General features: G+C 37.9%; 1 protein-coding gene across 1 annotated transcript in view; it reads left to right on the plus strand.

Annotated features, from left to right (window-relative positions):
- The first annotated feature begins 1472 nt into the window (after positions 1-1472).
- Positions 1473-22370, plus strand: part of LOC123947493 (mitochondrial poly(A) polymerase) — a 32691-nt gene continuing 11793 nt past the window's right edge. Inside the window, exons 1-6 of the mRNA XM_046013753.1 lie at positions 1473-1641; positions 8553-8725; positions 10385-10618; positions 11716-11940; positions 18666-18877; positions 20859-21085. Of these exons, the coding sequence (XP_045869709.1) occupies positions 1488-1641; positions 8553-8725; positions 10385-10618; positions 11716-11940; positions 18666-18877; positions 20859-21085 (1225 nt within the window). The 5' untranslated portion in view covers positions 1473-1487. The remainder of the gene's footprint in view (positions 1642-8552; positions 8726-10384; positions 10619-11715; positions 11941-18665; positions 18878-20858; positions 21086-22370) is intronic.

Here is a 22370-nt window from a genome sequence, read left to right on the forward strand (position 1 = left end):
AGAAAACAGAGTCAGTTGTGTAAACCCCATATAACCAAACCAAGACTTAATTAGTTTCAACTGTCTGGGAAATGGAATCTTAATCCAGTCAATTAATCACCTGATCAGCACTAGTTAATTAATTTGCGGGAGAGAACTGGGACAGCCCCTAAAGGAAAGTAACTTTGCAATAACCAGCGGGCTTTTGCTTAGTATAACTTCCTTGTTCCTGCTCTCCTCTGCCTATAAAAGTCTTTTATTTTCAAGTCTTCCCTTCAGGCTATGAGAGTCCTTTCTATCTCCTAGATTAGATGTTGCCTAATTTGAATTGATTTTTTTTTCTCAAATAATCTCTTAAAATTTTTAATATGCCTCCATTTATCTTTTAACACCATGTAATGGAAGGTTACTTTTGGTCACAGAACAGAGTGAAGTACTAACAGACGCCACAACATGGAAGAACCTTGAAAGCGTTACATCAAGTGAATGAAGCCAGTTGCAAAAACCACATGTTGCATAATTCAATTTATGTGAAATGTCTAGAATAGGCTACAGCGTAGAGACAAAAAGGAGAGAAGTGGTCCTGTAGGACTGGGGAGTGTGGTGATTCCGGGAGTGATAGCTAAGGGACAGGAGGTTTCTTTTGGAGGTGATGAAAATGTTCTAAAAATAATTATGGTGATTGTTGCACAACTTTGTAAATATACCAACAACCATTGAATGGTACACCAAAAGGGGTGAACTGTGTAGCATGTAAACTAAATCTTAATAAACTTCTTACAAGAAAAACAAAACAAAACAAAACAGGGGCGCCTGGGTGGCTCAGTGGGTTAAGCCTCTGCCTTTGGCTCAGGTCATGATCTCAGGGTCCTGGGATCGAGCCCCGCATCGGGCTCTCTGCTCCACAGGGAGCCTGCTTCCTTTCCTCTCTCTGCCTACCTGTGATCTCTGTCTGTCAAATAAATAAATAAACAAATAAATCTTTAAAAAAAAAGAAAAAAAAAAACTTTGCACCAGATAATCTAGGTTTAACTCCCATTTCTGCTCCTGACTGGCTGTGCAACTTCAGAAATGTTCACCTAACTTCCGTATGTCCTAGTCTCCCCATAAATAAATGGAGATAATAATCGTTCCTGTCTCACGGGGTTGTTGTAAGGATTGAGAGTTAAGACGAGCAGAGCCCTCCCAACAGTGTCTGTTAAAGAAAAAGTGCTGTCATTTATTATACTCTTAAGTATAGGTTCCCAAGTCAGTGCTCCTTCCTCAGCACCTTGCTCTCTGGTTCTATTTTCAGGACTATTTTGAAGAGCAGGTGGTGGGCTTATTCTCCTGCGGGGTGTTTCGGAGAACTGTGGGAGAGCGGAAAGCAAACCTGTCGGAAAGCAAAGGCATCTTCAGGCTGGCAGCTTTCGCCTAGTTTGACCCTCTAGGCTTCCCATTCCTTTCGCCTCAGCGCGCACGCGCGAGAGCCCGTGCCCTTTCGTTTTCCTACTTCTATTGCTTTGGCAATGGCGGCTCGCGGCGTGGGGATGTTGGCACGTTTACCACTCTGTGCTCAGAGAGGTCAAGTCCTACGTCCTACCCACAGGCTTCTCAGTTGCCCAGGCACTGTGGCCGCAGACGTTAAGAGAGAAGAGCAGTCCTCGAGGAACGTGGAGACAGGTGAGGGCGCCGTGTTCCCGGTTTGCTGTGTATCCGCGACCCACCGCGGGCCGGCCAGGGAAAGTGGGGGGGGGAGACTGGGATCGTGGCGAGCGCGTGGCTTGTGTATACGTCCGTGGAGCCTTTGGCAATAGGGTGAGGCCGTGTCCCGTCCTCCTCTAATCTCATTAGGGGTTCGCAGGGCCGCTCCTTGCTCATGGTGGCAGTGGGTTGGGTGATGTTTGGTTGAGGGCTCCTGTCTGCAGTAATTAAAGTATTTAAATAGGTTTGCTAATATTTTATAATTTGGCAAAACAACGTTCCCAATGAAAACAGCGATGCCACACATCAGTCAGTTGCTTCATTTACAAATGCATCTGATTTTACAAGTTGTTGATGGAGGACGAGGATAGTAAAGCAGTAATGAAATAGCAGTATTCGTGGCTCCCAAATATAGTGTTCTGCTTGTGGAAATTACTGTCCTTTGGTTTATTCTTTTGGCCATTTTGGTAACATGGTAACAGATTTGCATTCACCGGAACAGGCTGCTGCCCCGCAGACGTTCTAAATTTATATGCTGCTTTGTGTATGGAGAAGCTCACTATTATTGAACCCCTCTTGTGACCCAAGAGCTACGGTATCTGATTTACAATTTTTAAAACAATCTAGCAAAGAATGTATCAACTTTCGCCACTTAACAGGTGTACAGAGAGGCTCAAAGAGCAAAGTAACTTGTGCTAGGTTACATGGCTGATTTCATTTAGACCTCGAGTAGAGTTAGGAAGCAAAATGTCGATTTCTCCTGTAGTTTTAAGAGATGAAATTATTTCTGGGAATATTTTTAGAGTAGGTTAAACAAGTAAAATGTTACCGAAAATAAATGGTAGTATTGTTCTTCTTATCAGACTATATAAAATGAAGATTCATATGGACAGGGAGCAAGAATTGTTACTTAATATACTTCATTGACATACTGATGGATTGTATTTGGTAGAAGGTGGTTCTCTTAAAAGTTCTCAAGTAACTGAAAATTTGAGTAAGGATTCTGCCAAAGAAGCTATTGTAACTTAACATCTGTATAGTGGTTTAGATTTGGGAGTTTTTTTTTCTTACGCTCTTTGAGAACTAAACCTCTGTCAAGTTGGTGTGGAAGGAGTTATTAAAGCAGTTTATAGATGAAGAAACAGGCTAATCCAAATGGCTAGTTCACACTTACCCCTCTGTTAAATGGGTAAGGAACAAACCCGATTCCCAGATTATACTCTTTATTTTGTACAGCTTTGTTGTTTTTCTTAGGAAAAGTGTTTCATTTTGTATCATAACTGGCTAAACAGTCAGACTCTTGTGGTGCCTAACAAAATATTCCTATGGATTTCTTTTCCATTTTTAAAAAGAGAAGAAGGTAACTGCACTTTATACTCAGAAATGTAACATTTTATAATTGGAAGGGACTTGAGAAATTTCCAATTGAGGTTTCCATTTAGTGTGAGAACTTGATGGAAAACATTTCTAGTAATATTTTGTAGTAACAAGGAACACACTATTCCAAAATCAGTCAATTCCATTTTTTGGTCAGGCTCTAATGGTTGGGAAGTGTTTGTAATGAGCTAAATAAGCTTAACATTGACATAGCTTTTATTTGAGTAGTGGAGAAGAACCTCAATTTTAAGAATAAGAATATACAGTGTATTATTCATCCCTCTTTGGGGTCCAGGTGACAGAAGCTAACTTGAATTAGCTTAAGTAGATGGGGGAGGACAAACCAAGCCATGTCACGAAACTTCAGAGAGAGCTAGGTGCATTAAGGTCAGCTGGATGGATATGGCCAATGTACGGTATTGTTTTCCTCAGCTGTTGTGTGGTGGCCTCCTGATCTCAGAATCTTCTCCGCAGAGGCATGGCCACCGCAGCTTCATGTTTACCTGTTGGTAGCCTTCACCAGAAGGAAGAATAAGATCATTTTTTACCTGAATTTGTAGAATTTGAAGAAAGATGAAGAAAGAACTTTTGATTGATCACATCCCGCTGCCCCCCCCCCCCCGCCCGCCAACTTTGGACCCAGCTTTCCAAAATAGTCTCATAATCTTAGACCATCTAATGGAGTGAGGGTCAGTGTCACAGGTAGGATAACTTGTATTGACTGCCCCCTCCCAACTTCATACAGTGGTTTTCTACAAGCAGGGATGTCTTGTTCTTCCAACAAGGGGGACCGTTGCTTTGCAACCAGACAACAGGTTAATTCTATAAATGGCTACCTACCTTATTAGACATTTGATTTTGTGCCATTTTTTTCACCAGTTATGAGACCCGCTCTATCTCAGAGATTATTGTGAGATTCAAAATATAGAGTATATATGTGAAAGTGCTTGGAAAACTGAAGTGCTGTGGTGAATGGAGGGCTCACTGTTATATCTGAAAGACAGCATTTGGGTTCTCAATAGTTTTTTTCCAGGCTGTAAATCCCACTTTCTTTATAGTAATTCTCTGTCAGTTTCTAGACCTTTTACTACTCTTCTCCAGATGTTCTCTGGTTCTTTTTTTTTTTTTTTTAAGATTTTATTTATTTATTTGACAGAGAGAGATCACAAGTAGACAGAGAGGCAGGCAGAGAGAGAGAGGGAAGCAGGCTCGCTGCTGAGCAGAGAGCCTGATGCGGGACTCGATCCCAGGACCCTGAGATCATGACCTGAGCCGAAGGCAGCGGCTTAACCCACTGAGCCACCCAGGCGCCCCCCCCCTCTTTTTTTAAGACCTAATTTATTTGACAGAGCAAATGCGTGCTCAAGCAGGGGGAATAGGAGAAGAAGCAGGTTTCCTGCTGAGCAGAGAAGAGAGTCTGATGCAGGACCGTATCCCAGGACTCTGAGATCATGACCTGAGCCAAAGGCAGACAAAACCTACTGAGCCACCCAGGCGCCCCTATCTGGTTCTTTAATATCCTTCATATCCAGTATGTCCAGAGCAGAACATAAATTGCATATGTGGCCTGGCCAGTAAATAGTAAAGAAATGCTGTGATCTCTTGGATTTGGATTTTTGAAAATATTTGTTTTAATAAAGTTTGGAGTTTTATATATGTTTCTCTATTCTCTCCCTATCCAAACCCCAGAAATTAAGACATTTCTTTGACTAATTCCGAGCTATGATCAAATCGAAACTTTGGGCCCTTTATATGCAACTACTCCTAGGTTGATTTTCTTCCCCACTATGTCACTGTATCTTTATGTTGTTTTTAATTTTAGATGTAGGACAGTATTTAGCCTTATTTTTTGTTTTAAGTTTATGCTTACCAAATTAGGTCAATACCATAAGTTGAGTCGGTCATAAAACATTAGCACTCACTACTTTTTACTCTGAACTTTGTGTCATTTGTAGATTTGCTAAGCCTTTTATGAGATAAAAAACAACCTGAATTTTTTTTTTTTTTTTTTTTTTTTTTAGATTTTATTTATTTGACAGACAGAGATCACAAGTAGGCAGAGAGGCAGGCAGAGAGAGAGGGAAGCAACCTCCCTGCTGAGCAGAGAGCCCGATGCGGGGCTCTATCCCAGGACCCTGGGACCATGACCTGAGCCGAAAGCAGAGGCTTTAACCCACTGAGACACCCGGGCGCCCCAAACAACCTGAATTTTTTTGTCCCTTCCTTCACAACTTTGTCTTGTCCTCATCATTCTTACCTACTGTTGTTCAAGGCCAGAACTGTTAATTCTTTGGTTTCGACCTCTCCCATCTTCTCAAGCACATTTCTTGATCTTTTATCAGACTTCTCTATCAATCTTCAATTCAGTCTCTCCTCTTCCTAGTGACCAACTGCAGGGATATACATGCATAAAATTGCAAAGACGTTAATATCTAAATGCAGTATTGTTGGTAGTAGTGAAGAAGGGAAAAGTACCTGAATATTTATCAGCAGAGGATTGGCTAAACTATGATAAATTAACAAGAATACTTAAACAGTTACTTAAATAATGAGGTAAACATATACAAACACAGGTGTCCCCGATGTATTAAGTCTTCAGAAGTATATTATAAAACAATGTATAATATGATTTCAGTAATCTTTTAATTATGTAAAAAAATGTTTATCTGTGGAGAAATACAAATGTATATGTTTATATGTGCCTTACAAATGTCTGGAAGCTTAAATACCAAACTTAGTGGTTGGGTATTACTAGGGACAGAGAACAAGGGAAAGAGTTATACTTTCACTTTATAAAATTTAACAATTTGACTTTACTTTTACAGTAAGCCCTTAGACATCAGTCTAGACTCAGTGAAAAACAGAGACAGGAATATATAGGTAGTAATTACAAAGGGAAGAGTGGGTGAGGTGATCTAGGCAGATCCGGTGTAAGAAAAAAAAAAGGAAATAGGAAAAATTGGAAGAACTGTCAGTAGACTGAGAACAAAATAATAATAGTCTCTCTCCTCAGTATGGAGGACAGATATTTTTCCATCTTGTTAAGTAAATACAACACCATGAATTACCTTCTTTCACAAGTGTTGAAGTAAGGTAATACGGAGTGGAGGAGATTCTACCTGGAAAGTCAAAAGTCTTCACAGACCTATGGAAAGGTGAATAGAATTTTCGAGCAGAAATTAGAAAGTGGGCGTTCCACTCAGAGATAGGACAATTTTAAAAGTTCACAGTATGTGGCAGTATTGTGTGTGGAGTAGCTTAAGTGAACAGTGCAGAAGGAGGAAATGGTAGAAATTGACTTTGAAGGGGAGTGGTGGGACAAAATGCCAGTAACTATACCCATGCTATCAGGGTTAGCATGCAGTAGGGAAGCTACTGACGGGTTCGAAGCGGAGAGGTCAAACAATGAGACTTCTAAAAGATTAACTTAATAAAGATCATTTTGTCAACAAAGAATGTCTTGAGAAGGAAAAGACTGGTGTGAATGAGACCAGTTTAGGAATCAGACCTTGAAATAAGAGATTGATGTTAAAGAGTTGGCATTCAGAATGGAGATGTGGACCCCTATTTAAGAGATGTGTTTTCAGCACCTGCCACAGTGAATGTAGGAAAGGTACTCAATATGTGTTTGATCAGTTGGAAATGTGGATTCTGTCAGGGCCAGGAGTTCTGTGGTGTGCCAGTAGAAACTGCCTCTGGCTCTGTGCTAATGAACAGAATTTAGGGTTCAGCAAGCCCTTACTGGTATAAACGCATTTGTCTGTCTGGTCAGTGAGGATGTCTTAGAGTTTGCTGAAATTAAGGTGCAGTGTGTTTGTACTATTCCTTGATCCATCAGTATTACAATCTTTTGAAAGAAGACAGGTCTAGAAACATCTGCCAATTTCCATATAACAATTCTATTTTCTGTACTGTTTAATCTCTTTGGAATTTCTTTAGAGTATCGATATCAGACTTGGTGATCTCTAGAATCTATCTCTTCAGACTCCTGGAAACACTTTTAAGCCACCCAACTAGAAGTTAAACATATTGGAGGAAAAAAACGAGTTGCTGAAACTCAGTGTTTCCTTTTAATATGCTCTTAGAACTTGAATGATTTTCTTTTTCCTTATACTTAGTTGGTGATCTTTCCTCCTTGGTCATCGATTATTAATATCTAAATCTTTTTTTTTTTTTTTAAAGATTTTTTTTTAATTTTTTTTTATTTATTTGACAGAGAGAGATCACAAGTAGAGAGAGAGGCAGGCAGAGAGAGAGAGAGGGAAGCAGGCTCCCTGCTGAGCAGAGAGCCCGATGTGGGACTCGATCCCAGGACCCTGAGATCATGACCTGAGCCGAAGGCAGTGGCTTAACCCACTGAGCCACCCAGGCGCCCCTATTAATATCTAAATCTTGACTTTCACAGCTCTTGTCTTCATTTCCTCTGATTGTAAAACCCCTAACCCTTGGGGTGGTTTTTTTCCCCCCGAAAAGATTTTATTTATTTGAGAGAGAGAGAGAGGTGGTGGGGGCAAGCACAGAGGGAGAATGAGAGGGAGAAGCACACTCTTGCTGAGCAGAGAGTCCAATGTGGGACCTGATCCCAGGACCCTGAGATCATGACCTGAGTTGAAGGCAGACGCTTAACCCACTGAGCCACCACATGCCCCCTGGAGTGGTTTTGATGAAAAGAGAAATAACCCTGTATTTTGTTAGTAAAATTATCATGAACTTTTATAGGCAGCAACTGGATTTTAAATTCTTTGATTTCCCTGTGATACACAGCACTGTAGTTGGTAACTCATTGTTTTGTTGTTGTTGTTTGTTTTTTTTAAAGATTTTATTTATTTATTTGACAAGACAGAGATCACAAGTAGGCAGAGAGGCAGGGACAGAGAGAGGAAGGGAAGCAAGCTCTGTGCTGAGCAGAGAGCCCGATGCAGAGCTGAATCTCAGGACCCTGGGATCGTGACCTGAGCTGAAGGCAGAGGCTTTAACCCACTGAGCCACCCAGGCGCCCTGGTAACTCATTGTTAATTGTTTCAGCTGGATCAAGGCCCACGGCAAAGAAAAAGGACAATAACTATCTTTAATACATTAAAGTTTTAAAGTCATTCTCAGTACACTCAGGCTTGTAATAATTTCCTTCAGGCTTTGGAATGTTATATTTTGTACAGATTTTGTATGTGTACATTTGGGAAGGTGTTACACAAGTGATTTTGCTTTTAAAATTTTGTGGATCTCTCTTTTCAGTGCTAGGCATTGAATACAGTAAATCAAAACCAGGAGAATGGTAACATGGAAATCGGAAGTAGTGTAGCTTTATTCTTACATAGATAAAGAAGAAAGAAGATGAGATTTGGATTTAATGGTTTTAGTCAGCTCTAAAATCTTTATATACCTTACCAACATATGCTTTAAATTTTATATCTCTGTGTGTGTGTGTGTGTGTGTGTGAGAGAGAGAGAGAGAGAAAGAGAGAGAGAACGTGCAAGCACACGCATGCACTGGAAATGTTTTTGTCTCGTTCATAGGCTCTGAAGACAGGACTCCCAAAAAGAAATTCTCTGAAGTGCAGAAAGAAAGACGAGAGCAGGCACAGCGAACTGTTTTAATACATTGCCCGAATAAAATCAGTGAAAAAAAGTTTCTGAAATATTTATCTCAACATGGACCTATTAGTAATCATTTCTTCTATGAGAGCTTTGTAAGTATTTGAAAACAATTTACCATTCATGCTTTTGAAAGAAAAAGGTCCCGTTTGTTATTTGCAATATAGTAAAGTTAGATTCTCTTTGGATATCCTTAAATTTCTTTAATGATTTTTTTGGTATGAGAATAGATATCCTTATGGCATTATTACAGAATTATAAGTAACTTAAAGCTGACTGATTCCATTATTTGAATACTTTAAGTAGTCTGTTATCTTAGGGATAAAGGCCGGGAGTGGGGGATTTTTGTTTTGCCTTTTGATTTTTTTTAAATTTAATTTTATTTTTTCAGTGTTCCAAGATTCATTGTTTATGTGCCACACCCAGTGCTCCATGCAAATCGTGCCCTCCATAATACCCACCAGCAGGCTCACCCACCCCCCCATGCCCTCCCCTCCAAAACTCAGTTTGTTTCTCAGAGTCCACAGTCTCTCATGGTTTGTCTCCCCCTCTGATTTCCCCCAATTCACTTTTCCTTTCCTTCTCCTAATGTCCTCCATGTTACTCCTTATGCTCCACAGTAAGCAAAACCATATGATAATTGACTTTCTCTGCTTGACTTACTTCACTCGGCATAATCTCCTGCAGACCTGTCCGTGTTGATAGAAAAGTTGGGTATTCATCCTTTCTGCTAGAGGTGTAATATTCCATTGTATATATGAACCATATCTTTATCCATTCGTCTGGTGAAGGGCATCTTGGCTCTTTGCACAGTTTGGTGATTGTGGCCATTGCTGCTATGAATATTGGGGTACATATGGCCTTCTTTTCACTGCATCTGAATCTCTGGGGTAAATACCCAGTAATGTAATTGCAGGATCATAGGGTAGCTCTGTTTTTAATTTCTTAAGGAATCTCCACAGTGTTTTCCAAAGTGGCTAGAGCAGTCTACACTCTCAGTGCCATCCCAATAAAAATTCCACCAGCATTTTTCAAAGAGCTGGAACAAACAATCCTAAAATTTGTATGGAACCAGAAAAGACCCCGAATTGCCAAGGAAATGTTAAAAAAGAAAAACAAAGCTGGGGGCATCACGTTGCCTGATTTCAAGCTTTACTACAAAGCTGTGATCACCAAGACAGCATGGTACTGGCATAAAAACAGACACATAGACCATAGAGAGCCCAGATATGGACGCACAACTCTATATGGTCAAATAATCTTCGACAAAGCAGGAAAAAATATCCAGTGGTAAAAAGACAGCCTCTTCAATAAATGGTGCTGGGAAAATTGGACAGCTATGTGTAGAAGATTGAAACTCGACCATTCTCTTACACCGTACACAAAGATAAACTCGAAATGGATAAAAGACCTCAACGTGAGGCAGGAATCTATCAGAATCCTAGAGAACATAGGCACATCGATGTTCCACATGTGGAACATCTTCCACATCGGCCACAGCAACTTCTTTCAAGACTTGCCTTTTGATTTTCTGTTTCATCATTGTTTTCAGCTTCTGTTGACTAATAGGCCTTTATGGTGTTCCTTTTCTTAGTTTGCTTAAAATGACTAAAACCAGTGCTTGTGTTAGAAGTGTATCATTTGTAATGGATCTTTTTTAGTATTACGAAATCATTTGGATATTTGAACTGAAATCCTATGTGAAATATATCCTTCTGAGATGTCTTCTGTTTTTCCTTATGATTTTGGCATAGGGTCTTTATGCTGTTGTGGAGTTTTGTCAAAAGGAAAGTGTCACTTCACTACAGAATGTAACTCGCACTCCGAGTATGGACACAGAGGCTGCAGTTCCATTCAAGTCACGTTTCTTCAATTTAAAGATGAAGAATCCATCAAACCAGACTTCAGAACAGTCCTGCATACAGTGCAGTAATCATACCCCTCCTTCAAGCAAGAAGCTTTCTGAGTTGCTTTGTTATGCCGAAAGTGTAAGTTTTTAAGTATACTTCCCCAATTTCCCCCAATTTCTGAAAATATATGTGTGTGTGTATGACAGTAATTTATATATTATAGGTTCTTATCATAAAACAGTCAGACTAGAGAATATGTTGAGTGAAAAGTGAAAGTAATCCTTCCCCACTCCCTGCCTCCACACCTTTCTTGTGCTCCTCCCAAGTAACCACATTCTTCCAGAGTTTTCAAAAGCCTTTGGTCTGTACAGATTTTCTTCTTCCAGTCAGCATAATGACATACAGTTGTATCTGGCATTTTTCTAGAAATTTAAAAATATCTCAGAAAAAATATCATTTCTGATTTAATCTCTTTTGCTGCTCTAACATTGTTTATATTAGTTTTAGTTTTTCTTACAAAGCCTTGGCAGAAGTTTAGCTAGTTTAATACCTTCGAAGAATGAGTTTATGATTTTTATCGAAATGCTATTTTTGATTTGATTTTCTAATGATAAAATTTTATTCCTAACCTTATACGTTTCCTTTATTTTCTTTACTTACTTTTCCTGAGTTGAATGCTTCTTAGTTCAGTTAATTTCAATACTGTTTCCAAATATGGACATTTGAGGCTATGATTTTTATTTAAATACTTCAGTGCAGTTTCAAAACGTGATGCCTTTAACACCAGTTTTCTGGATTATTATTCTGAGGAGTTGAGGAATCATGGGCCTTCATTACCTGAAGCATTGCTTATTTCTAGTGTTTCTTGCCTTTAACATTGGTTCTTCCTTCCCCCAACTTCATTTCAAATGTCTAGCTTTGTGATTGTTTTGATCTCTTTCTGGAACTTTTTATTATTTTCATTTTCCTAAAACAATACTTTAATTGTAAAGTAGTAGTGATTTTAGTTCTAGCCAACTTTAATTTGCCAATGTTATCATCCCTCAGTTTTTCTTAAAGGAATATTTTTTTTAAATCTTTTAAAAAAATTTAATCAACTTATACGGTTGAAGGAAAAAAGAACATGTTTTTATGATAGGTCTCCAAAGCCATCAGATCTCTGGAAGTAAAATGACAGTTATTTTCTATGACCTGTACATTTTCTGTATTTTGTTGGTTTTGTTCTGGCCAGCTAGATAGATGATCAGCTGAACACTCTCCTGAAGGAGTTCCAGCTAACGGAGGAGGACATTAAGCTCAGATACCTCACCTGTTCTCTTATCGAAGACCTAGCAGCCGCATATTTTCAGGACTGTACAGTGAGACCTTTTGGCTCCTCCGTGAACAGTTTTGGGAAATTAGGATGTGATTTGGACATGTTTTTGGATCTAGGTGAAATTGGAAAATTCAACACCAACAAGGTAATTATATTTCATTAGATCACTAAAGATATTTTAAAAGTAATCTTTGGACTTCTTAAAACTATAACTGTTGGTTTCTAAACTTTAATAAACATTGTAGCTAAAGAATATGATCTATTTGATATTGATTCTTCGGAATTATAAAGTCTTTGTATTGGTAAAATATATGATCATTTTTTTGTAAGTATTCTACACATACACAATAAAATGAATTATTTTTTTCCAAGGATTCTGAAGTTTTTCCGTTAGGCCAAGGTTATTTATTGTGTTATTCAGATTGTCCATATCTTCTAATTTTTTTTAATCTGTTGATCTAGTCATTGAAATATTCTGAAATCTCATGATTTTTTGGTTTTGTTAAGTTTTCCTAGAAATTCTTTGATGTTTGTTTTATTTAAAGGCTATGTTAGCTTCATGTGGGTATATAGGTATATGATTATTATATCTTCTTACTGTTCATTTATCGTTAAATTATGTCCTTTATCTTTACGTATGCTCTTTTCTTAAATTCTTTTTTGTCTGTTAAGATAACCACTTGTTATTTGCTTTGTGTGTCTTCTTCTGTATCTTCATTTTGACCTTAAATATGCTGTTATATTTTGGGTGTCTCCCTGATGAATAGTAGATCACTGAATTTTGTGCTTTAATTCTGAGCTGTGAGTCTTTGAAGTCAGTGTATTTATTCATTGTTACTGATGATTTTTGGATTCCTTTCTACCATCTTATTTTTTATTTATTTATTTTTTGTACTTTTTCTTTGCTTTTCATTCCCTTTCCCTTCCTCTTACTGGATCACTGCTAAAAAAAAAAAAAAAAAAAAAAGCAGAACTGAAATATAGCTGACACAGTGTTATGTTAGTTTCAGGTGTGCAGTGTTAGAAAAGTTTATGGTACTCTGTCCCCACAAGTATCTGTCTTGTCAGGTCTGGTACAGTACAATGTTGTTACAGTACCAGTGACGATATTCTTTATGCTGTTCCTTTTATTCCTGTGGACTGCTTTATTCTTTCCTCATTCCACTTTTTCCTCTTACAGTTTGGAAATTATATATTCCATTTAGTTCTTATAAATATGCATGTCTAACGGGTAAAGTTAACCAATATCTCTGTCATCCTCCCAAACAATATAATATAAATATAAAACTTTGAAAAGACTTCTGTGTGTTTATAAAATGTAGATTATGTCTGTCTTTTCTTATGTATTTCAAACTAGTACTCCTCTTTACATGGATGTCCAGTTGGCCCTTCATGAGAGTTCTTATATGTGTTTCATATGTTAAATAGTGACATTTTAGTTTTCCTGACATTTGCTATCTTAATTCTGTTCTAAGTTATCTTCTGTATCTCTCCCTGTACGTATATCCTCAAAGCTGTAGTCACACAGTTCCTGTAAACTCTCGCAGTATCTTGCTCATATTTCCGTCTCTCTCCACATTCCTTCTGTGTTAGGTTTAGTTGGGGCTGATACATTGCTCCCACCGTATCATAAGCTGGGGTGGGCCAGCAGCCATATTGGTTCATTTTCCCGTCCCACGTGGTGTCTGGCATAAGTTCATTTGCTCAGTATGTACTTACTGAATTAAAACTGGCAAGGAAGGCAGAGTACCTCAGAATGAAATGGCTCATCCCTCTAATAAGACTCACATGTACTTGATATCATACTGAATTCCTGGCAGGGACACTTAAATTGTGCTGGGTTATTTTTGATGTAGGTAAAAAGACTTGGTGAAATAATCGAGGTGCATGATAATGTATTGTAATGGTTAAAGCCTGTGCTCTAGAGCCAAGTTGCAGAAGGTACTTCTTTACCAGTTCTGGGATCCTTCATAAATTACTTGTCTTCTCTATGCTGACATTTTTCTAGTTGTGAGATTGGGGTCGTGCTCTAGCACCTGTCTCGTGGAGCACTGGAGGGGCCGACTGAGTTAACACACGTGACACACTTAGGATGGAGCCTGGCATGTTATAAGTGTTCAGATGTTGGTCACTATCAGCAATAGTATTCCTAGTTACTTAATTATTATGCAAATAGGAAAAGTTTTTTCTCTGAAAGTAGAGGTGTTGGAAACTTTTAGTTGGGTCTTAGATTTCTGAAATATAGAGACATTCTGAAAAGACATTCTAAAAGACAGTGCTCCAGGGGCTTCTGGGTCGCTCAGTCAGTTAAGCATCTGACTTTGGCTCAGGTCATAATCTCAGGGTCCTGGGATTAAGCCCTGCATTCATTGCTGTGCTCAGCGGGGAATCTGCTTCTTCCTCTGCCCCCCCCCCCCCAAGCTCATTCTGTCTCTCTCAAAGAAATAAATAAAAATCTTTAAAAATAACTAAAAGACAGTGCTCCAGTCTCACTAAATTTGACATTGTTTGGTATGTAGGTTTAACTAATGAAATGTGTTATAAATGTGTACTTTGAAATATGTGCTTGTTTAAGATTATAATAGCTTTGCTAATAGAAACATTCAAAATGAAATATAATGAAAAAGAAGCACTTTTCTTTAAAGATTTTATTTGAGAGAGAGAAAGAGCGTGTGTTCACAGGTGTGGTGGGGGAGTGGAGGAAGAAGGACAGGCGGACTGGCGCTGAGCTCGGAACTGCATCTCAGAGACTTGAGATCGTGGCCAGAGCCTAAACTGAGGCAGACCCTTAACCGACTGTGCCACGAAGGTGCCACCAGAATCACTTTTAAATTCATCAGCTTCATAAAATAGCCTCTTTGCTTCGTGTAGTCGTGAGCTGTCCTTCCTCTTCCTTCTTGGCATGTGTACACCACCTTGCTCTGCAGTTCAGGTGCTTGCTTTATTAGGCCCAGACTGAGGGGAGTTGGGAAGAGGGTGTTAGACTCTTGTATATCTTTCAGCCCGTGTAGATATTCTGGTACCACAGGCACTAAACAGATGATTTACTAACGAAGAAGTTAAAGTTATTTACCAACTAAACTTGTAAACTTGTGTAAGTTTCCTAATGTGTGGAAGATGCTTACAAGGGAAATGTGACCCCTAACTTATCACAAAGATCATTTTAGCACAAAATTTTAAGCTAAAATCTGCCTTGCTCTTTCTTTTAGTTTTTCTTTTTCTAAAGGGTTTACATCTGACGGGATTTAGGTCACAGAAGTAAAAATTGGTGGCTAAGTCCTATTCCATTGTCTAAATCATTGCTGTGGACAAGGTGCTTACCCTCCCTGTGTTTTATTTTTATTGGATAGTGGCCTAATACCAGAGTAGTCATGAAGAACATGCAGTAATGTTTTAAAAATTTATCTGAAACAGAGTAGTGTCAGGTACAGCAAAATTAGTAAATGTTTATTGATAAGGTGTCTGTGAAGAATTTCTCCAAGTTTTATTTCTAAGAGAAGAGTAATTTGGGGGAGGATCTTATTTTTGCTGATGATAGGTATGGTTTTATCATCTGTGTCTTCCCTAATTGCTGTGTTTTATTTCCGTGCAGAGTGCATTTATGTAAGTAGAATTACGTCATGTGGTTCTGTATCTCTTGTTTCTCACATTGGCCAGATTAGTCCAGGCTATGCCTTGGTGATAAACAGCTCCCAGATCTCCATGAGTTAGATTATCTGTTGCTAAAGGCTGTGTGGCCAAAGCAGGTCAGCAGGGGGCACTCAAGCTCCCAGGCTGAGGAATGTGAACTGCGGGGCTTGTGCTTGTCCTGCTGAAGGCAGTAGAAAGGCACAGTGGAGAACTGAGCTCTGGTTTGTTTGTTTGTTTGTTTGTTTGTTTGTTTTTAAGATATTTAGTTAGTTAGTTAGTTAGTTATTTGACAGAGATCACAAGTAGGCAGAGAGCCAGGCAAAGAGAGAAACTTCCTACTGAATGTTGGAAAGGTAATGTCGGCTCTTTGGTGAAGAACTTCAGTAACCGTCACATTCCCGCTTACAGTTCAGTTTCTCCAATTTCTTGGCCCCGATACCTTTACTCAGATCTATTTTTCCCTGGTGTCATTTTTCACTTGTTACTTCGTGATTTTATTTTTCTCTCATTTATAGTATTTAATTTTAAAAATCTCATCTCCTTCCTTCTGCATTACTTCTAACCCTTATACATCTGAATTCGTCATGACTCCTCTCTCGTCTGGTCTGATACCGCTCTCCCAGATGCTTTTCTTCTGCCATCCTGAGATGATTTGACGCCAGATCTCTTTCTCCTGGTACTGCTTAGTCCTGATGGGGGATGTTTCTCCTTCTTTGGTTTTCTGTGGAGGAGCTCTGTGCCCTCTTTGTTGGTTACTCTTGTTTGCTTCCTGCTTCCCATGTAAATTGGTATGAATCTTAAATAGACTAGGCAACCAAAAGTTAGAAAGGTGTTTTAAAAAAGAAGCTAAGCTATATTTTTGAAGTTTTAATGTTTTTAAAGGAAATCCTTCCTTCTCTGAGGTATAATTTTTCCTAGTAAATAAAAAACCCGGATGACAATTAATAGAGAAAATACAACGTATTTATTTGTGGGGATTGTTTGTAAACATGTCATATCTATGTATTTTTAAAGGAGTTTTTTTCTGATTATAAAGTAGTAGTTACAAAATGTGTGCTGTAAATATCTTTGATGGTTCCACCACCTCCAGAGGTAACTATTGTGAATCTTTTAATGTATTTTGTTTTGGATTTTTTTCCTTTACATGTAGAAACTCTTTTTTGTAACAAAAACCTGTTAATCTTTAGATTTTAACTTGATCTTTCTTTTTTTTCCCCCTCCAGTTAATAGTGCCATGGCATTTCCGTCTCCTGCATCCTTTTCAGTGGCTGCAGGGTATTCCACTGAAAGAATGTACCATAATTTACTTAACCACCCCTTTATTTGTTAGCTAGTTAGGGTGGTGTATTTTCCCCCTTTTTTACTGACAGCTGTATTAGTTAATACTCCTTGGTTGTTCACAGAAACCAACTCAAACGAGCTTAAACAAAATGAAGAAGTAGAGGAAGCATCCTAGAACCCAGGCCCAGGAACCCATGAGTCTTAGGAAAGAACTAGAAGTAGGAAGTGTAAATTATCAAGAGCCCATACAGTATTCAGTTTTTTTCTACTTAGTTGCTTTATTTTTCTTTCTCCCCTTCATTACACTCTCTGCACCCCGACTGATTTTCTTTACATTGTTTGTCCTTGCGATGTAGAATGTGCCTGCCCCAAAGCTTCTGAGGTACATATTTTGGCCTTATGGTCGCCTCTGAACCGCCGGTCCAGTTCCCAGGAGAGACCTCCGGATGACTGTATGGTACAGTCCTCCAGTGCTTACGTCAGCTGCCATGCCTGGTCCTCTCAGCTGGGAGCAAGGGGGTGGATTTCTACGATAAACATTGTTAGGGCCTGAATCCTTGTAGTAGGAATGGGTTCTAGAAAATGCATGGTTGAGGGTAGGGGGCCTTATTAAGCTAAATTACCAAAGGGTGTGTGCCATACAAATAATGCTACAGTGAGTGAACAGCTTTGTAAATCGGCCTGTCAAAGCAAGTGGTTTTTTTTAAGGATAATTTCCTAGAATTGTAGTAGCTGGTCCGAGTATACAGTAGAGTTTCAATAGATACTGCAGTTATCTACCAAATATGTCCCAGTTTACACTCCCACCGACAGGATATACCTGTTTCCCTACGCCCACCAGTGGGGATCCTGGCAACCTTTTGTCTTTGGCAGACTGATAAATGAAAAGTCCCAGTGTTGTTTTAATTTCTTCTTTTGTTTCTAGAAAACAAGAGCATATTGGAGTGGGAGAGGGAAAAGCAGGCTTCCCACTAAGCAGGGAGCCTGATGTGGGGCTTGATCGCAGGCACCCCACAAGGGCATCTTTTTTTGCCTTTGTTAACCATTTTTATTTCTTCTGTTATTTATTTTTGTGTTTTTTTTGTTCTGTTTTGTTTTTGGCCTATTTTTAGAATTGGGTGAGTTTTTCTCCCTTTCATTTACATAAACACTTCATAAATTTGGGAAATTAGTCTTTTATATGACACATGTATTAATTGTTTTACTCTTTTATCTAGTAGTGAATATATGCTTTACCTTGAGATGGTCTCATACAATCATATTTCTTTTGTGTCTTCTGGAATTTTGTATCATGCTTAGGAAATCCTTCACTACTTGCAAAAACATTCATTGTTTTCTAGTACTTTACTGATAAAACTTTTTGTGTGTAAATCTGATTTATGTTGCATTTACTTTAGTTAAGGGCTAAGTCAGGATCTAGTTTATTTTTTTCAGTGGCTACTTGACTCATTTGTTAAATAGGAATTTTATCCCAGTGATTTATGGAGTCACTTGTATTAAATTCCTATATATAGTTAAAGTCAGATTATACTTTGTTTTCTTGGATTGATTTGCTGTTTGATTTGATTTGTACATGTACTTCCCTATTCTAACTACTGTGGGGTTAAAACATCTTTTATAATGTAATGGCTAACTGGGAAAAGGCAGATGGTCACTGAATTTATAGTCAGTGGTTCTACATGTAATGTTACTTCGTGTTATATAATACATAGTGGCATATCAGTTATTTGTACAAAGCCAGTGATTTTTTAATTTAGTACTTTATACTCTGGAGAAACAAAAGACAACTAAAGATTTTTTAAGTCTACTGTTGGCTTTGATTTCATGAAGAACTTTTTGAGTGTGTTTCTTGTTTTTTGGTTTCCGTTGTGCCAAAAATGATTTAGAGCATCCTTCTAGAAAGTTTAAGAAATTCCTTCTTATAGAAAGCTCCCATTTACAAATGTTTTTATTATTTAGACCTCCGGAAATTTTCTGATGGAATTTCAAGTGAAAAATGTTCCTTCAGAAAGGATTGCAACTCAGAAGATCCTGTCTGTGATAGGAGAATGCCTTGACCACTTTGGCCCTGGTTGTGTGGGTGTACAAAAAATCTTAAATGCTCGGTGTCCTCTTGTGAGGTTCTCACACCAGGCCTCTGGATTTCAGTGTGATTTGACTACTAATAATAGGTATGATCTTTTGAATTTATTATCTTAAATGTGAATATTATGAGGTTTTAACATAGTTTTTCTTGTACAGAAACAGTGGCTTTGGATTCATATATGTTTTAATAATAACTTTTTAAAGTTTTGGACTCTTAGATTTAAAAATTGGCAATGTTTTCTCATACATATCTATTGGCTTTTTGGTCTTCGTGAATAAAACCTTAGGATATTGTGTTTAAAGTGTTACCATACCTAACATCATCTTCTGAGAACTGTGTTTCGTTGTTCTTAACTTACGTAGCCTGATGACAACATGAAAGCACTAGAGTAGATGTTCTGTATGTAGTCTTCCACGTGTATTTAGAAAATAAAGTAGCACCTTGAGTTTGACCTTTGAATTGCCTCCAGATATAGTTTGGGTCCTAAACCCATATGGTGTTTACTTAAGTCAGAAAGCAGTCTATGCAGCTTCAGACCGCATAGTTTCTTCCTTCAGCATATTTTCATTTCATTATCCCAGCAACCTGCTTCCTTAAAAAAATGGGGTGCAAATGACACGTTCTTTCCTACTTTGATTCCTTTTCTTTCGTTCTAAGTCGGGGAAACTTCTCAATTGAGTTTATTTCAGAACTCTAGTATTCTCATTGCATGCATTAGATTTCACTATATTATCTGTTAGATAAATACGCTTTACCAAAAACAGATTTAGAAAATCCATTCCAGAGCTGTTTCGCTTCAACTTGTGTTCACTAACAAGTCAGTGCTGAGTGCTTTGAAATTTCTCTCAAAATTTTCTCTCAAAAATAAATAAAAATATGTAATGCACTTCCTATCATTATGACATTTTTTTAAGATATTATTTATTTATTTGACAGACAGAGATCACAAGTAGACAGAGAGAGAGAGAGAGGAGGAGGAAGCAGGCTCCCCCCCGAGCAGAGAACCTGATGTAGGGCTCAATCCCAGGACCCTGGGATCATGACCTGAGCCGAAAGCAGAGGCTTTAATCCACTGAGCCACCCAGGCGCCCCCACTTTTTTTTTAATAGTGTGTAAACTAGAATAAAATGACACCTTTGTTTGTAGTAGTGTTATTTTTATTGTCTTGTTGGGATAGGTTTTTAAAAATTTGTTTTACTATCCTTCAGGTTTTTATACTCCTGTATTGTTTCTTTATATAAAATACCTTGCACTATTTGATACTTATTTTCAGCTTAATTTAGATTTGTTTACATAAAACATTTAATCACCTGGACTTTCTAACTTGCCGCTTTTTCTGTTCTCTTTAAACTCAGGAAGTAAAGGCCATGATGAAACTTTATAGTTTGAAGTTGGTACTGTTAAAGTTTTGCGCCCTCTCTTGGTTCTTTGGGAAATTACAAGACATGTTTTGATCAGTAGGAGCTTAATTTTAAAATATTTTTGAATAATAGTTTTTTGCATTGTGACTAAGAAACTTATTGAAAATAGGTTCTAAAGTTTGATTGCTTTAAAAGGCATTTTATCTTCATGGGTTTTTGGTTTTATAAATGTTAGACTTATGTAGTTTTGGCTGAATTTTAAGACCTGTATATTCTCTTGATAAAATAAGTAGAATATTTTCCATGCTTACGAAAGGACTAGATAATTAAGGTGTGAAAGTGAGGTGTAGAGCTTCTCATTTACAAATGTATCAGTCTTTATTGATAGTTACTAAAGAGCACAGATGTAGTGTGTTTCCTTTATTATTTAAGTCATGTTTAGGAACTTTGAGTTTTACAACTGCATTAGGACTGTCAGCATTTAAAAGAATGTTTTAATGTTAATGAATATATTTGACATTCAGCCATTCACATTAAATTTTATATTGCGTATGCATAATGCTTTTGATTATCTGATCATGGTGTTCTGAGTATGCATAGATAACAGTAAGATATTTACGTATGTTTCCAGATATGTGTTTTTACTCTACTCTGGAGCCATAATTTGGGGTTTGAAAATTCTTTTTTTTTTTTTTTCGTTTGAAGGATTGCCTTGAAAAGTTCTGAACTCCTTTATATTTATGGTGCTCTCGACTCAAGAGTGAGAGCCTTGGTGTTCTGTATTCGGTGTTGGGCTCGAGCACATTCATTAACGAGTAGTATTCCTGGTTCTTGGATTACAAATTTCTCTCTTACAATGATGGTCATCTTTTTTCTCCAGAGGAGATCACCCCCTATTCTTCCAACACTTGACTACCTAAAATCCCTAGCAGGTAAGACTGGAAGCAGTCTGTTTTCTCTTTCTGACATTTTAAGTGAGTATAATTACCATGTGTTATCAGACACGTGTGTTTGTTTATTAGTCATAAAATTTGTCTCCTGTATTTTTAAAACTTTGTGACCCTAAAATTAAAGTGCTTTGTATTTTTTAACGCCCACAAGGGCAAGGGGTCATGAGAGCAGATGATTTGCGAAGCTGAGGCCCTTAGAGTTCTGTCCTGTTTGTGTCAGTTGGCAAGGTTGTTTACAGCTATCATGAAACAGGAGCTTCTCTCTTACTGACCAAGCCTGCAATGACCTTGGGGAGAAAAAACACATCCCAGATACAACTTTTGAGTGGATCAGAGTTTCGGTGATGGCTTTCCAAATCTGAATTTATTTCCAGATTTTTCTTGAAGTTGCTAAAAAGTTTCATAATGTTTTAAAGATCCTAAATTTTTAGTTTTTTAGTTTTTAGTTTTTTAGTTAAAAGCTTACAAGCAATCTTGGGTGAATTATTGTAAAATTATTGTAAAATTATTATTTTACAAATATTTACAATTACAATTACAAATTAATTTACAAATTATTGTAAAATTATTGTAAAATTATTGTAAAATTATTGTAAAATTTATGTCATGAATGAATTGACATTTTGGTAGACTGCTTGCGGAGATACTAAAGTATGAACAGTTCTAAATCCTGAAAAGAAGGTAAGTAAGGAATATGCTCAGAATGTATAGCCACTGTGTCTTCTACCCATCCTGTGTGCTGCTGCCAGATAAAAGTACATCTCGGAAGCTTCCTGGCTTAAAATAACCTTAAGGGGATTTTATTCCCTATGGAATAAATCTCCATTTACATAGCTTGGTATTTATTGAAGATCTTCACTTATTTGGCCACACCCGACCCCCCAGCCTCTTCTCCTGTCCCTCCTCACGCTGCTCACATTGCGCTCATACCGTGATGCCTCTCCTCATTCAGACTCTTTGTTTTTCTGCCTGGACCGTGACTTCTCTCAGTTCTCTCTTCTGTGCCACCTTCTCTCATTATCCAAATTAGAAGTAATTCTTCCTGTGAACCCTGTTAAGCACTGGTATAGCTTGAAACCGAGCTTTAAAAACGCTCAGTGTGATAGGGTAAGACAGTAGGAAGTTTTCAGAAGGCAGGGTAGTGGTCATGAATCTCTCTCTTGAGGTTGAACTAAAGAGGCAACAGCCATGGCTGTGCTCTTTCATTGTTTGGGTCATTCATTCACTCAATATTTCCTGGTTGCTTATTGTACATTAGCTTGCATTT

This window comes from Meles meles, chromosome 7, assembly GCF_922984935.1.
Source record: "Meles meles chromosome 7, mMelMel3.1 paternal haplotype, whole genome shotgun sequence".
Lineage (NCBI taxonomy): Eukaryota > Metazoa > Chordata > Mammalia > Carnivora > Mustelidae > Meles > Meles meles.